Source organism: Carcharhinus amblyrhynchos, chromosome 11 (assembly GCF_965287045.1).
Source record: "Carcharhinus amblyrhynchos chromosome 11, sCarAmb.v2.hapA, whole genome shotgun sequence".
Classification (NCBI taxonomy): domain Eukaryota; kingdom Metazoa; phylum Chordata; class Chondrichthyes; order Carcharhiniformes; family Carcharhinidae; genus Carcharhinus; species Carcharhinus amblyrhynchos.
The window spans coordinates 6,416,116-6,434,205 of NC_137334.1; the positions used below are offsets into that span (position 1 = coordinate 6,416,116).

Here is an 18,090-nt window from a genome sequence, read left to right on the forward strand (position 1 = left end):
GAAACCGGAGCACCCGAAGGAAACCCACACAGACACAGGGAGAATGTGCAAACTCCACACAGATAGTGATCCACGTCAGGAATCGAACCCAGGTCCCTGGCACTGTGAAGCAGCAGTGCTAACCACGTGCCGTATAATGCTCTGGGGGAAAATGTAACTGGTTTAATTAGTAATTTTGCGGACGATTGGTGGAATTGCAGGTAGCGATGAAGATCATCAGAGGATACAGCAGGATGTAGATCTGTTGGAGATTTGGGTGGTGAGACAGCAGACGGAATTTAATCCAGACAGGTGTGAGATAATGCACTTTGGAAGGTCTAATAGAGATGGGAAATATATAGTAAATGGCAGAACCTTTGACAGCATTGATAGGCAGAGGGATCTGGGTGTACAGGTACACTGGTCACTGGAAGTTATAAAACAGGTGGAGAAGGTAGTCAAGAAGGCATACGGCATGCTTGCCTTCATCGGCCAAGGCACTGAGTTTAAAAATCGGCAAGTCATGTCGCAGCTTTAGTTAACCTTAGTTAAGCTGCACTTGGAATATTGTGTTCAATTCTGGTCATCACACTACCAGAATGATGTGGAGGCTTTGGAAAAGGTACAGATAAGATTTACCAGGATGTTGCCTGGTATGGAGGGCTTTAGGTATGAGGAGAGGTTGGAGAAACTTGGTTTGTTCTCACTGGAATGACGGAGGTTGAGGGACGACTTGATAGAAGTCTACAAGATTATGAGGGGCATAGACAGAGTGGGAAGTCAGAAGCTTTTTCCCAGGGTGGAAAAGTCAATTACTAGGGAACACAGGTGTAAGGTGCGAGGTGCAAAGTTTAAGGGAGATGTACGAGGCAAGTGTTTTTACACAGAGGGTGTTGGGTGCCTGGATCTCGCTGCTGGGGTAAGTAGTGGAAGCAGGTACGATAGTGACTTTTAAGGGTGTCTTGACAAATACATGAATAGCATGGGAATAGACGGGAACAGAAAGGTGGGGTTCTTAGTTCAGGCGGATAGCATGGTCAGTGCAGGCTTGGACAGCTGTGCTGTAATCTTCTTTGCCCTTACTGTCAGGCAGACTGCAGGTCACATGACCCACTTAATTTATCCTAAAACACAGTCCCAAAATATAATCTTACAAAGCTCAATTGCAACAGAGAGCTCCTTATGCCTTTTCATCCATATCTTTGTCACTCCTGCACTTCTTCATAAAACCCACCATATTTCTATAATCCTTCAACTCTAAGAGCGACATTTGACTCGAGAAGTTGATTCAGTTTCTCTCTCCTAAAACACTGCCAGACCAGCTGAGTATTTCCAGCACTTTGTTTTTATTTCAGATATTCAACATCTGCATCATTTTGCTTTTCTTTTCCCTTTATCACTTTTGTTTTTATCCCATCCTTTACTATCAGGCTAGGCTGAAGAATCTTTCACACAGGAACCAGAAGGTCAGGCTCCTCTGCCGTTCCATTTTCCTTCTCTCTTCTGAGAGAAAGATTCATTTTCATTCTTGTGATTTGTGATTCTCTATGAATACCAGCCTTATGTTAAGCTTCAGAGGATTCCGTAGATAGTAATTTAAAATCGACATTCACTCACCCTTTCTGATATGTGTGTCCCATGCAGGCAAAAGCCTCCAGGCCAAACCAGGTCCCATAGGTGAAACACACCCCCCAGCTCCTGGGAAAAGAAATGTAGAACTTGCATTTATACAGAAGCTTTAATGACCTCAAGACCTCCCAAAGCACTTCACCACTGATGAAATACTTACTGAAATGCAGGAAGTATTGTAATATAGGGAGATGCAGCAGTCAATGCGGACACAGCAAGGTTACACCAATAACAGCAATTTGGATTTATCTAGTTCCTTTAATAAAACGTCCCAGGGTATTTCACAGGAACAGACGCAGAATTTGGACATTGAGCCACACAATGAGATTAGGGCAGAGGACCAAAGGTTTGGCTGAAGTAAAGTTTAATAATAAAGATTTTAATCAAGTTTAGTTGTGCGTGTCACAAGTAAGCTTACATTAACACTCCAATGAAGTTACTGTGAAAATCTCTAAGTTGCCACATTTCGTGCCTGTTCGGGCACACTGAGGGAGAATTTAGCATGGCCAACGCACCAAATCAGCACATGGGAGGAAACTGCAGCACCTGGAGAAAACCCATGCAGACACAGGGAAAACATGCAGACTCTGTACAGATCCCTGGCGTTGTGAAGCAGCAGTGCTAACCACTGTGCCCAACTCCTATTTCCTATATTCCTATGAGAACAGTCTAAAATTTTAGTTTGTACTGCACTATCAAATTCCATATTGTATTCTTCTGACCAGCCCACACACTGTTAATAGAAACAGGCTGTGACTGCAGTATATATTGCAAGAGGAGCTGTAGAACATTTGACCCCTCAAGCCTGCCCCAATATTCACCAGGACCTTGGCTGAATCTTTTGCCTCAACTCCACCATGCCTCACTCAAAACATATCTATCTGTCAAGAATGCACTCAATGATCGAATATTCACAGCTCTTGGCAGTGGAGAAATTGAAAACATCACAAGCCTTTGAAGAAATCTCTCATTCATGTCAGTCCCAATTGGCTGATCTGGGAATGTGAATCATATCTCTGGATTTTCCAGTCAGGAGAAACATTCTCACAGAATCTACCCTGTTAAGATCCTTTGAAATATTTCCATTAGATCACCACCTTTCTTCTGAATTTTTGAGAATGATAGGCCTGGTTTAGTAAATCCCATCTCATTGACAATCTTCTCATCCTTGTAAACAGTGTGAGAGACTAAGTTAGAATCACAGAATACCTGCAGTGTGGAAGAGTCCATTCAGCCCATCGGGTCTGTACCAACTCCCTGACAGAGCATTCTACCTAGACTTTCTCCCAGTAACCCCGGGCATTTCCCATGGCAAATCCCCCTAAACTACACATCCTGAGACACTAAGGGGAATTTAGCATGGCCAGTTTAGCATCCCCCCTAACCTTTACATCTTTGGACTGTGGGAGGAAACTGGAACATCCATAGAAAACCCACACAGACACATAGACTGTGTGCGAACTCCACACAGATAGTCACCCAAAGTCAAAACTGAATCTGGGTCCCTGGAGCTGTGAGGCAACAGTGCTAATCATTCTGACACTGTGCATGGTCTATTTTTTATAAAATATATAGATATGTGCATTGCAACTTGTAAAATTTTAAAATTGGACAAGGATCTTTAAAGTGGCTGAATATATGTCTGCCTGTGATTCCTGAACAAAAGAAACTATTTGGTAGTTTCGGGAAAATACACACCTTGTTATCTCTGAGGACCCACAACCCAACTTCAACAATAGCTATACAAAGACCATCTGCGTTAAATAACGCAGGCTGACCAGGAGATGGATCCTCTGCTAAGGCAGAGGCTTCCTTTCAACTCCTAATGGCTAAGACTTTAACCATCTTGGGAGTCCAGACAACTGAGCTAAAAGGTGGTGGAAGTCCTGCGACGTGGACCTCTGGCTTGTGATGCCAGTAATATTGCCTTGCTGAACTGAACTGAAAAGCTCAGTCTGCTGTTTACCATCAAACTAGCAGCCTCATAGACAACGGGCTCTCTGCCCAGGTAGAATACCAGGCTCCATTTACATTACTTCTACTGGAAATTCAGTACCAACATCTATGAGACTGCTTCATCGCTGCATGCCTAGCTCATCACATGCCTTCCACACCACCAGAAAAGTGAATTCTGCAACACTGGTTTTCAGGCTCACCCATCTCGGTGAAGCAATATCTCATTGATTCTGGACTCCTGACCTTATGTGAACCAATATTCACTTTCTGTGAGATCTCTGTACTGTAAAGTGTCCTTTCTCTATTGTTCTATTTACTATCTGTGTCAGTGACACTGCAACCTTACTTTCGAATTTTGGATGTGTGCAACAAATGGACCCTTGGAGTTCATCCTGTCCTGGGTTTACCATGGGGTTATGAATAGAAAATTGGATCACGCCAAAAACTGAGGGGTTAGGAAATATGCCACTGCATATAAAGAGGGAAACAAATAAAAACACCTTTCTGTTTCATAGACGGGTGGTGAGAGAAACTAGTGCAATTTAAATTATATCCCTCCTGTCCGTAACATCAGTCTAATGAAACTTTGATCAAATCTGTGTACAGTGCTTAAGTCGTCTCGCTGGACATTTGCAGTAATAATTCCTTATTTTTCTACCCCAATCCATCTCTGACAGTCCAGCACTCCTTCAACATTGCACTGAAGTGTTTCTTGAATTATGCTATCCAAAAAGATAAACGATTGGACAAACAAAGACAAGACCTATTATCTAAATGGTACAATCTTGAAAAGGTGCAAGAATAGAGAAACACACATTCAATACTGAAATCTTTGATGATGACAAGTTGAGGAGACTTTATAAAATAGCATATGGGAGGGACTCTTTGTTTTAACTTTATGGATAAAATACACACATACGCATCTGTGTGTGAACAATATTTATGTATAAATGTACCTTCATTAAAAAAAAACACAAAAGTTTTATAAATCATTGGCTAGGCTATACCTGGAGTGCAGCAGGTGCCACACTTTAGAAAGGATATCAAGACCTCAGAGAGGTTACAGAGACAATTTACAATGATGGTATCAGAGTGAGGAATACTGGAGACCGAGATCGCCCATCTTAGAACACAGAAAATTAAGGTAATATTTAATAGAGACAGTCAAAATTATGAAGAGTTTTACGGTGTAGGAAAAAAACAACTATTTCTACTGCTAAGAGGTTTAGTAACCAGAGGACACAGATTTAATCTGATCAAGAGGGAGATGAGGACAATAATATTTTCTTACAAGTCCCTTTCTTTTTAATTCTTTCACGGAATGTGGACTTTGTTGGCAAGACCATTGCAGAGGGCAGGTAAGAGTCAGCCACATTTCTGTGTCAAGGGTTATTGGGGTGGGAAGGGAGGGAGCAGAAAGGAGAGTAGAGCTATGGCCACAATCGGATCAGCTATGATCTTGTTGAATGACGGAGCAGATACGAACATAGGAATTCAGAGCTTTCAGCCTGCTCCGCCATTCAATCAGATCATGGCCAATCTCTCCTCGGACTCAAATCCACCTCCCCACCTGTTCCCCATATCTCCTGATGCGTTGAGGGGACTTGAGGGGTCAAATGGTGGATGCCTACTCTCATTTCTTTTTACGTTACGTTCTCTCACACTGAAAATGCTCAGAGTAACCAGCTCTATTAAAAATGTTTTAAAGGTGGTGGGAGAAGAAACCTTCACATGGGGACATGCTGATCATGTTAAAGTAATTTTCATGTTTGCAACACACAATCCACTTACCCTTCCCATGACCCGTTTGAGTTCTGAGTTCTTCGGCAGAACTCAAGTCCCTTCTCCAAAGTGTCTCTGAGGGGACAAGATTAATCTGTTAGAGTTGACGGCAGTCTGAGGTACAGCTGTTTAGGAATTCTGAGCATTCACATCAATAGTGGATTTGATGTCGTGCCCTAAACTAGGCTGGTGCAATGATTTGCTAATACCCAATATACTCACCTGATCTCTCTTGCTCTGTGGTGTGGAAATTTCTCTTGGAAATGTTGTAGTGCTTGCATAACTGCAGACGTGCACTCGACATACGTATAATCAATCATTATATCGCCTGTAGATGAGAAAAGAAACATGTTTAATACTGGAAGTAGTTTATACTTGCTCACTATTCAGGCAGGAGCATCAACTTGTTTTAACACAAGGGGAAAAATATCACAGATACAGTATTAAAAATGGTTTTCAAGAAGATATGTGAAATATATAAAGATTAAAATGAGCAGATTGTGAGAGTGAGTCAGTGTATGTGGGTAGGTGAATGTGTTTACGTACGTGTTAGTGAATGAGTAAACAAACTAACACCCACCCCAGCAGCCAGGCCCACAGGCTGACTCTACCACCCCCATGCAACCAGTTTCTCCCCCCATCCGGCATTCTCCCCCATCCCACCTGGCACAACCCCTCCCACCCAGTGCTCACCCCTTTCCCCCTCTCCCTGTCCAACACTCGCCCCCTTCCCCCCCTCCCACCCAGCACTCACCCCTTCCCGTCCAGCACTCGCCCCTTACCCTCTCGCATCCAGCACTCGCCCCCTTCTCCCCCCTCCAGTCCAGCACTCGCCCCTTCTGATAATAGAAGTCTTGTTAATAATTCCATGTAAAGAATAAGGGGCCGTTTGAGTGTGATACTTATCTATCAAATCCTTTTGATAGGTAAATATACATTTAATAATAGGTAAATATACATGAATAAACATATTCTGCAAAATGATTGCCTATTTAAAAAGGTCCACCTTGACTGGCATTATCTAAAATATTGCAGCAAGAAAGGCAGGGTTATTCCAAATTCACTATATATATATATATGGTCTAGATAACTGAAGTAGAGATGCCGGTGTTGGACTGGGGTAAACAGTGGTTGGACTTTAACCTGGTGTTGCGAGACTTCTTACTAGATAACTGACAGCAGTGGTCTCATTGCCTTAAAACCTGGATCAAACAGAGTATCTTCCTTCATACTCTAACTGTAGTGCAAGCTCTCCTTACTGTTTAGGTAGCTAGGTCATATCGAACAACACCTCGCCTTTGCATTTCTGTCCCAATTCATTCCACCGAGGGGACAGATACATCAGATAGCAATCCAACTTCAAAAAGATGAAATTCACCAACAGAATTAAACAAGGATTGAAATGGCTCCTCCAAATTTCACACGTCTCACACCATCAGTGTTCTAGGCATCAGTATCTATATTTAACTGTATGATGAAATGACCCACTACAGAATTTATTAAGAATTACTGGTATAAAAGCACACTTTTTTCATCCACATCGAAGAAATTTACCAAAAATCTCTGATGGATTCAGAAGCTCCAGGAGTCGCCCCCCGCGCTTTGTCTCGTATGTGGCAAATCCACCATCAGGGTTTCTCAGACTAAGCAGCTGTAGTGAGAAAAACGTGGGATCAGATTAGGTGCAATTACAAATTAAAATACTGGAAGTATGAAGCAGATCAGGGAGCACCTGTGGAGGGAGAAGCAGAATTAAAATTTCAAGCTGATGACTATGTTCTGATGCAAAGTAACTGATTCTGTTTCTGTCTCCATTAACGCTGCCTGACCTGACGAGAATTTCAAGCACTCTGTGCATGTATTTTAAGTAAATTTTTGCCTCGCCCTGAAGGGAGTGTTTGGCCACATCTGGTAGTGAGGGAAATAAGCAGGTGTTGTATATCCTGCACTTTTTTGGAAAGCTATCACGGGAAGGTGAGGGTGGGGGTTGGGGGGAGGGGAAGATGATTGAGGAACAGAACATGGTTCCACGTAGGGAAGGAAGGCTGAATGGAGAAGCAAGGGAAAGATGTTGGATCATGGCGGAAGTGGTGGCAATGGTGATCTGTTGAATGCGGAGGCTAGTGAGATGAAATTAAGGACAAAGGGAACTGTATGATTCTAGGATAGAGAAGAAGGGATGAGAACAGAAGTGCGGGAAATGAAATGAACACAGTCAAATGCACCGACAATCATGGGGGGGCGGGGATGGGAGGGAATCATTAGTTTAGGAAAAAGGAACAGAAAATAGCATCATCAGAACAGATGTGATGGAGACACAGAGGAATTGGGAGAATGAAATAGAATCCTTACAGGAAGTGGAGAGGAGGGGGGGGGGGGGGGGGAGTGTAATCAAGGTAGCTGTGGGAATCAGAGGACAATAACCAGAAATGGAAACAGAGAAGCTGAGCAAGGCAAGGGAATATTCAGAGATGAACTATGAAATGGCAAGGGAAGATTGGAAATTGAAACAAAGTTGTTTAAATCTTCCACTTTGGTCAATACAGTAAAAAGTCCAACGCCGGCATACCCACATCATGACTTTGGTCAATGGCAGGGAAAGATACATATGTAGTCACCAATGGTGTGGCAGAGGTGACAGAGGGGACTTGTGTTCTATGTTCTATGAAAAGGCACACATAGTTTGGACACATGCAGGTATCCAAAGCAACACCTATCATTTGGAGGAAACGAATGTTTTCAAAGGGCAAGTTAGTCAATGAAGTGTGATTTCAGCCAGGAAGTTGGTGGTCAATGGGAACTGGTTAGACCTGCATTCTAAGAAAAAAATGTCTAACTAGAGATGCAAGTACAGAGGCCTCAGCGTCAGTTAGGACCAAGAAACCTGGAACCGTTAAAATGATGCAGGACATCAGAAGTGTTGTGAACATGAAGGGAAGAGACTAGGCAAGGTGAGAAAAAGAGTCAAAATAGGAAGGAGTCACTTTTGTGGGCAAGAAGCTGAAGCGATGAGTTTACCTGCCCATTTGTGGATCCTGGGAAAGAAGTAGAAAAGGGTTGGGATCTATGAGGTAGAGGGCCATAGAGGAAGATCTCCAGAGTGGCTGACTGGGAAATGATGGCTTGACTTTCAGTGGCATGGTCATGGTCCACGTATCAGGAAGAGAATGTGTCAGAGTTGGCTTCCAGTTCAGCAAGGCAGAGTTCAATTCACCATATAGCTGCACCATTCTTATCAAAAGGTTTAATGGCAGCGTTAGAATGGGACCCAAGGGAACGGAATTCTGCAAGTTCAGAGGGACGTAGATTGGACTGAGTGAGTAGAGTAGAAAGATTTACACAGCTGATGCCACACCAGTGGTTCCCAATTAAAAAAGATCCTGAGATGATGAGGGCAGGGGGAGGGGTCCATGTGGAATCAGAATTTAGAACAGAGTGAAGGGGGGTCTGCTGAGTGGAGGGAACATTCTTGGCCAAAGAAGTGGGTGAGGAGCTACAGTGATGCCGTGTTGTGGGAGGTTGGTTCTCAGGTGAACTTGAAGTTGCAACAGTTTGGGCGAATCCTCAGGATCTGCACTTTCAAGGTATTCCTGTTCATTACATTGGCTGCTTGGATGTCTTGCAACCTGTTTGATGGAACTATGTCTGCAAGCAACTTAGGTTGATTGAAAAGCTGACAGACAACATGACTGGATGTGTCTTGACTTGCTCAGGAGCTGACAATCACTGCTCAGCTCCTCATGCCCCCACTGCCCAATCACGAGTGACTCCCTCTGTTCCTCAGGCACGACATTCTACTTACTCCATCTATAATTCCTCCACCCATTTATGTTGGTCAGTGGTGGAGAAAATAAGATTGGGTATGATTCAATCCTTCCATTATTCACTGTGGATACTGCCATGCCCACCGGTTATGCCCGGCTTACCACATTGACGGCATCAAACAGTCGCTCCTCAGAGACGTGCTCTGTTATGAAGGGACATTTTTCTTGCAACAGCATTATAGATTTCAAGCCTTCTGCCGTACAATCTGCTACAATCCAGCCACAGTCACGGGTGCTAAACGAGAAACCACCCTGCAACACACAAAGTTATAATGAGTATTTACTTCTTGTTGGGTGGGAATGCTGTGGGGAAGCAATCCGGTGGCTGAACTGCTATAGAAGGAGAAACCCACTGCAGTGTTCACAGTAACAGGAGTATTACATTGCTTGGCATCTCCTATCAACTGGACAAAATATTTATCCCTATTTTCCATCACACACCTCCTAGCCAATGATCAATCCATTTCACAGTATGATTTGCTCGTTTTGCTAATTATCTCTTGTGAAAGCGTTTCTGAAAATCTACATATGTATCTACAGAAACACCCCTGTCCAGAATAATGACTTAGAACTAGATTAGTCAGATCCTTCACAAATCTGAACTGACTCTCCTTGATCATCTCACACCTGTCCAAGTGATACTCTGTCCCTGAGCAATCTCAATAACTTCCCTACAATTTATCAAAACCATCAGCAAATGGGTCAGTTGTCAAATCCGTGATACTTCAATCAGCCTCATGCTTGCTGTACCTGCAAGCTGACTTTTTGTGTTTGTTATAAGACTACACCCAAGTCTCTTTGACATCAGCACTTACAATTTTTCAAACCTTTTAATTGATTTTTGCAACGAAAGTGAAAAGCCCCACAGTTCTCCATGTTTTACTGCATTTCCATCTTGTTGCTCGCTCAATTAACCTGTCTATATCTCTTTGCAGCCTCTTTGTGGCCTTGTTACAGCTGGGGGCCCCCACCTAGCTTTGTATCATCAACAAATTTAGAAACATTACTCTCTGTTTCTTCGTCAAAGTCAGTAATACAGATTGTAAATAGCTGAGGCACTGACCCATGTGGCACTCCACTAATCACAGCCTACCAACCTAAAAATGCTTGTTCATCTTTACATTCTGCTTCTTCTCTGTAAACCAATCGTCTATCCTTGTGAATTTAACATGGCCAACTCTATATCCCCTTATCTAGTATATTAACCTTTTGTGTGGCACCTTATCAGATGCCTTTTTGAAATCCAAGTATACTACATCTACTGGTTCTATTCTTTGAAATTCCAATAAATTTGTCAAACAGGATTTTCCCTTAGAAAAACCATATTGCCTTGTTTCAGAACACTATGCTTTTTGAAATGCATCGTTCAAACTTCCTTAATAATTAATATTCTGGCACTTTCCCCATTACTGATATCAAGCCAACTGGCCTGCAGCTCTGATATTTTTCCCCTCCTTTTGATGTTGTACTTGTTAATTTTCCATCTGCTGGACTTATTCCAGAATTTTGGGACTTTTGGAAAATCGTATCCAGTACCCAGTACTTGCACCTTCTCTGGAGCTCTCTCTTTTACTCTCTTTTAGAGCCTTAGGACGTAAACCATCCAGTGGTAAGGATTTGTTCACTTTTAGCCCGAGTTTCTCCAAAACTTTCTTTCTGCTGGTATCAATTACTTCAATTTCCTCACTCTTTTTAGGTTACCTTCTATATCTGATATACACCTTGTATCTTCTACAATGAAGACAGAGACACGATATTTGTTCAATGTATCCGTTTCTTTATTTCACATGATAATTTCTCCTTGTCTCTGATCCTAAAGGACCAACATTTACTTCAACTATTTTGTTCCTTTTTCTACAATATTTTCAGTCTCTTTTGATACTATCTCCTTCGTAAGTCATGAATGGATCTCTGTCACTGAGGTTTTGTTTTCACTGAACATTTTGAATTACTTCTTTAAATGTTTCCCACCACCCTATCTTTCAATCTATTTACCCAATCAACCTTAATTTGCTCTCCCCTCATAACTATGCAAAAGACTTTAAGTTCAAGATTCTTGTTTATGATTGGAATCTATCGCTTTTAAAATTAACATGGAATTAAGCTGTATTATGATCACTATTTTCCACTTTATCATGTCACATTACTAATTAACTCCACCTCATTGCACAATACCACATTTAAAATAGCTGGTGCACTCTTGTTTGGATGCTGTCTCTTGCTATCTCTGATTACCATTAACTGTATCATTATCCTTCATGATTGACTGCCTTGTCATTTCTGCTTAACTTTCCAAATCTCCCCTAATGTGAACCTGTCCAGCCCTAGTTATATGGCTTGCCAGGACAGTGGTCCCAGCGCGGTTCAGGTGAAGACTGACCTGACAACACAGCTTCCTATTTCCCCAATACTTGTGCTAGTGCCCAAGAATCAAAACCAATTTCTTCCAAACTAATCTCTGAGCCCGCATTCAATACTGATTTTATTTACCCAATGCCATTTTGTTTATGGCTCAAGTAGTAATCCAGAGACTTTTGTCCTCATTTTCCCTCAGCAGAATATTTTTCTTAGTCCTAGGAAAAGGAGTAGGCCAATTTGCCAATCAAGGCTGCTCTGCCATTCAATAAGATCAAAGCTGATTTGATTGTGGCCTTAATTCCACTTTCCTGCACAATCCCTTATAACCCTCAACTCCCTTGTCAATCAACAATCTGTTTAATTTAGTCTTGAATATATTCAATAATTCAGCCTTCACTGTTCTGAGGAAGAGAAATACAAAGACTAGTGACCCACATAAAATAAATTTCTCCTCACCTTTAACAGGAGATACCCTTTATTTTCAAACTGTACCCCCCCGGTTCTAGACTTCCCCACAAAAGGAAACATCCTCTTAGCATCTACCTTGACAAGCCCCTCAGAATCTTATGTTACATGTTGGAATAAGGTTCACCGCTCATTCTTTTAAACTCCAATGGGTAGAGGCCCAACCTTCTCAACCTTTCCTCATAAGACAATCCCTCAACCCAGGAATCAGCCTTCTCTGAACTGGTTCCAATGCAAGTTTATCCCTCCCTATTTAAGTAAGCAGCAGGTGCAGTTTCACCAATATTGTATAGTTGTAGCAAGATTTTCCTACTTCTATCGTCTCAACCATGTAGTTACTGAATCTATTCAAAACTGTTTCTCTTCCAACTCTATATGGTCATCCCCGCTGTCCCCAGAGGTACAATTATTTGATGTCTTTCTATTCATCATTTATACAGTTTTCCTTCAATGATCACCCCAAATATCTTCACCACAATCAAATACTACTAATGATGCCAGGGTTGTTATTATCCACTTGCCTATTGCCTTTTCTTCCTTATTATTTGCATACTAGTCTGTTCTCACATACTCAATGAGCAGCAGTCTCCTATAGCTTAAGGTCAGCATGACTGTTGGGTTTGTTGGCAATACTTTTGGTTCTGACTCTACATTCAGTGGCTGTTCACTCTTGGTGGTCCTTCGGAAATCTGGAAACACATGCCTTTGGTCTGTGTCACCTCCCTCCTTACTGTATACTCCATCTTCAGCTCACTCCACCCAATTCAAATATTCAGATAATTTCATACACGAGATACGCCATAACTGCTGTTCACATTCACACTGACTTCTAAAGAGAACCAGTTTAAAAATAGAGGAAAGGTGGTGATTTCATTTCTACTGCAGGAAAAAAATGTTTCAAACGGCAACACATTTTGGATCAAAGGAATACAGCACTGGAAGTTTTGAGTTTGTACATCAGCATCGGCACCCAAATTACCTTATTCATCTGACGGTAATACTTATCATAATCAGGAGGATTTTCTTTGACCTGTAAAGAAACAACAGTAGATTTAAGGTGGGAGATATTTATGTTCATTCAGTTCTCACAGTAACCTCATCTCTCTCTCTCCCTTTACTCTCCTGTACTTCTAAGGAGAAATTCAGGAGCATGCAGGGTTAGTCATAAGTCCATTGCACTAGCTCATAATGACTTAATAGTGTGCAGCAACTCCTTTAGACCTCCATGGCTAAATATTAATCAGGAGGTCAATGTAGACTCTTTGGTCCAGTTCTTCATAATATAAAGATTGCAATTTGGGGCAATCAATGATCTTTCTCTGAATGTTCTGACCTTTGGATGACTGCTGTTTTTTTGACATTATCTTGTGCAAACTAACAGGATGGATAAATTGGATATTGTAAGCTGGCCATCATGTCCACTGGAGCAGCTTCACACTGGAACTTAAACCTGTAACTGAGATATTTTAGAAATGCAAAAATATAAAACTTGAACTTGGACCAATGTTTACTTATCTGAAGGAATCCAAGGGCACATGTAAACATGTGACCAGCAGGAGCATGGAAACGGGATTGGCCAGGGGGTGGGGGGGGGGGGGGGGGGGGGGGGGGGTGGTGTTGGCGACCTTGGAAGAGGAAGAGAGGGATGGGGTAAGTGAGAGACCCAACACTGGGAGCAGAATTGGGGAGCAGTGGTAGTAATTTGGCATGTGGGAGCAGTGTCAAGAGAGATGCCCGGGGACCATACTGGGGGTAAATAGTGAAAGAATATTTTCATTAGTGGATGTATGAGGAATAAAGTGATGGAGACTGTGGATTCTCAGGAACCTTCATAAAAGGTTCTACCATTCACTTTGACCATGGCTGATCATCAAATTCAATATCTTGATCCACCTCCCCCCCCCCCCCCCCCCCCCCCCCCCCCCAATATCCCTTGATGTCTTTAGCCCTAAGAGCTGTTATCTAATTTCTTTTTGAAATGATACAATGTTTTAACCTCAACTACTTTCTGTGGTAGTGAATTCCACAGATTCACCACTCTGAGTGAAGAAATTTCTCCTCACCTCAATTCTGAAAGGTTTACCCCTTTATCCTTAAACTATGCCCCCAGTTCTGGGCACTCCCACCATCGTGAATATAAGCTCCAATGTGTGCAGGACCTGCGGAAGGACTGACTACATTTGACAGTGACCTACAGTGGCGATGTGGAGCTGGGAAGGGCACTCCGATTACTGTCCCTTCTTTGGAACATGAACTAAACACAAGATATTTCTTCAGCAGCCTTCAGAAGCTCCTTCAGTGATCACTGTTGAGCTGGAAAAACTAGTCTGAGCTTGCACGTGGAGCATTTTCCACCTAGGTCACCCAGATATTTGTCTAAAGGGTTTGATAACAGGCACATAATCCAACAATAATTTCAGGCTGCCATTGTGGTTACCTGAACACAGTGAGAACCCGTACGGTAACATTCCTGCAGAACCTCACACAATTGTATATATTCAGCCAGTTTAACACACAAATAGGCAAAACACAAATCAATCTGACTCCTTGTGTTCAAATAACTTCTACTGAATGTGGCCCACATCAATTGCCAGAATGTCTACACGAATAGAAAAGAAAAATTTGTATTTATATAGTCTGTGCCCACCACAAGTCCCAAAACTTTATATCCAATTAATTACTGTTGTGATGTAGGAAACAGCAACTTACAGTCAGCAAATCCCAAAGACAGTGATGTGATAACAATTTGATAATCTCTTTTTGTGATGTTGGTTTAGGAATAAATATTGATCAGGACACCATCATGTCACAGGACTGTTTATATCCTGAGGGGGCAAACAGAGCCCTGGTTTAGGTTGACTGAGGGGGCAGACAGGTTTAGGTGGCACTGCTGCCACTGGAGTCTCAGTCTAGACTATGTGCTCAGGTATTGGTGTGAGATTTGAATCCATAACCCACTTACCCACAGGCAGAAGTACATTTTTAAAGTTTTTTTTTAAAATTCAAAGTTTTTAAAGTTTATTTATTCGTGTCACAAGTAGGCTTACATTAACACTGCAATGAAGTTACTGTGAAAATCCTCTAGTCGCCAAACTCAGACGAATATTGGGGTACAGTGAGGGAGAATTTAGCATGGCCAATGCACCGAACCAGCACGTCTTTTGGACTGTGAGAGGAAACCCACGCTGATACCAGGAGAACGTGCAGACTCTGCACAGAAAGTGACCCAAGCTGGGAACTGAGCCACAACAGGCATAGTTGAAATAGGACTCTCCTGCCTGAGGGTTATGGGCTAAGAACAAACACAGGGGCAGTTCACTGGCTTTCAAAATCATCAGCTTGGCAAACTGGTAGCACCCTCTCCTCTGAGTTAGGTTTGGATTTACTTTCCATTCTTGTACTGCATGATATTGATTTATTTATTTATCAGCCTTGAATAGTAGCTTAAGTCCTAAAGTTGATCTTTTGGATGAGATATTAATTTGAGAGCTGGTCCACCTCTTCAAAGTGGATGTTAGAGATTCCCTGTCACTATTCAGAGTTCTCCTGATATCACAATCAACTTTTGTTTACATCCATGAAAATTCATTAGCTAGTACTCAGGGCAGCACGGTGGTTAGCACTGCTGCCTCACAGCGCCAGGAATCCGGGTTCAATTCTGGCCTCGGGTGACTGTGAGGAGTTTGCATGTTCTCCCCATGTCTGCATGGGTTTCCTCCAGGTGCTCCGGTTTCCTCCCACTCTCCGAAGTTGTACGGGTTAGGTTGAATTGTCTCAGTGTCAAGAGGGCTAGCAGAATAAATATGTAGGGTTACAGAGATAGTGCCTGAGTGCGTTGTCATCGGTGCAGGCTCGACGGGCCGAATGGCCTCTGCACCATGGGGATTCTATGATTCTAGTCATATCTCATTCTTCTTGTATGACAGTTGGCTACAATGTTAGCATATATAACAACAGCTATCTGAAAAAGGAACTGACTGAAGAAGTGTTTTTGGATATCCTGATAATAGGAAATACATTAAAGAAATGCAGGCCCTTTCTTTCTGGAAGTGGTATTTCGCTGCCGAAATTTTCCGTTGTTAGTACTCCTTAAGGCCAGCTGTGGCCCAACTCAGTTTTCATACTGGCTAGTCCAAGACCAGTTTTCGCAAGCACTGTGTGCCCTCTTCAGGCTAACAGGCACAGCAAGTTTATTACAAGTCCCAGATTAAAGGGCTGCAAGAATGAGTAGCTTCCTGGAATGTACAAGGCTGTCTTGCTCCAACTATGGGACTATCTGTGCAAAGGTTTATCTGTTGATTTAGGTTTTGTCCAAGAATTTGCTTCTAGTTCTACATTTGTATTGAAGTATTTTTATGGGATTCCACCAGAAACTCACTGTGCCAAATACTGAAAGTTCAATTCAAACATATAAAAAGTCAAAATAATATCAAGTCTGCAGGACAGATAGTAACCAGATTTTCACATACGGTCAGGCTGTGATAATGTTTATTTTAGGAATATAAAAATACGAGGTCAATGCCGTTGAGCCTGCTCTACAAGTCAATAAGATCATAATTGAATTTTTGAATCCCTCTTCTTATACCCATAGCTCTGGATTTCCTTTGTGCCTAACTTGATCTAATTCTGGAATGTATTTATCAAATGAGCATCCACGGCCCCCTGGGCTCGGGAATTCCAAAGATTTACATGATTTTCTGAGTGCAGGGTTATGGGGATTGGGGGCCCTGCTGAGATGCTATTTTACAGACTCAGTGGATCCATTGGTCTCCTTCTGCATTATAGGGATTCTGTGGTTCTTTTCTACGGTAAATCCCTCCAAATACCAACACACTAGTCTCTCACATTCCAAAAAAATATTCTGCCTACCCATTTATCTTTCAAACTGGATATTTTTACAGTTCCCCATATTAATACTATCTGACACTTCTTTGCCCAATCAATGATTTGTCTATAATCTCTTTTCATCCTCCTCAATGTCCTTTTCCATTTAAGTATCATCAAACTTGGATATATTACACTTGTTCATCTCATCAACATCACTGATAGAAATTATAGATTGCTAAGTTCCAAGCACTCAGCCTTAAGAGCTCAGGTGTTGGACTAGCCAGTATGAAAACTGAGTTGGGCCACAGCTGGCCTTAAGGAGTACTGACAACTGAAGATTTCGGCAGCGAAATACCACTACCAGAAAGAAAGAGCCTGCATTTCTTTAATGTATTTCCTATTATCAAGATATCCAAAAACACTTCTTCAGTCAGTTCCTTTTTCAGATAGCAGTTGTTATATATGTTAACATTGCAGCCAACTGTCATATAGACTAGAGCCTGCAAACCCAAAAATGGGCAGCTTATTTTGATTTTGTTTTCTGTCTGTTAACCTACCTTCAATCCATGCTGATATATTAACCCAGTTCCATGAGCCCTGACCCACCTTGCCTTCCGAAAATCCCAATATACACCGTCCGCTGGTTATCCTTTATCAGCCTTCTAGTTATACTCTTGTTGAACACAACTGCCCTTTCCTAAATCCATGTTCACTCTGCCTAATTATATTGCAATTTTCCAAGTGCCCTCTTACCACATCCTAATAGATTCTAACATTTTCCCTGATACTGTCAGACTCACTGGACTTTTCCCTCTCCCTCCTTTCTCGAACAAAGGTGTTAAACAGTTGCTACTCTCAAATCCATAGGAACCATTTGAAAATCAATGCAGAAACTATTTCTGCAACTGCTCCTTGAGAACCCAAGGACATCGTCATCAGGTTCAAGGATTTCTCCAATACCTTTTCTTTTACTCATATGAATTAGACCCTTGTTTCCCCACAAATTTTATTCTACGGCATTCTATTCTGAAGGCAGACACAAATCATTTGTTGTTGTTTCTTTATTCCTCTTCATAAATCATCCTGTCTCTCTATATATGACCTACATTTACTTTCACTAATCTCTTCCTTTATACATATTTGCAAAAGCTCTTAAAATGTGGTTGGAAATTTCTTACTAGAATCTCAGAATCCCTACAGTACAGAAGGAGGCCATTTGGCCCATTAAGTCTGTACTGACACAATCCCACCCGGGCTCCATTACCGTAAC

At 42.0% G+C, this 18,090-nt stretch overlaps 1 protein-coding gene across 1 annotated transcript in view; it reads right to left on the minus strand.

Annotated features, from left to right (window-relative positions):
- lss (lanosterol synthase (2,3-oxidosqualene-lanosterol cyclase)) overlaps positions 1-18,090 on the minus strand; it is a 59,527-nt gene that overhangs the window by 10,858 nt on the left and 30,579 nt on the right. Inside the window, exons 14-19 of the mRNA XM_080198509.1 lie at positions 12,973-13,023; positions 9,273-9,422; positions 6,901-6,997; positions 5,569-5,674; positions 5,356-5,421; positions 1,597-1,677 (exon numbers count right to left, since the gene is read on the minus strand). Coding sequence (XP_080054635.1) covers positions 1,597-1,677; positions 5,356-5,421; positions 5,569-5,674; positions 6,901-6,997; positions 9,273-9,422; positions 12,973-13,023 — 551 coding nt within the window. The remainder of the gene's footprint in view (positions 1-1,596; positions 1,678-5,355; positions 5,422-5,568; positions 5,675-6,900; positions 6,998-9,272; positions 9,423-12,972; positions 13,024-18,090) is intronic.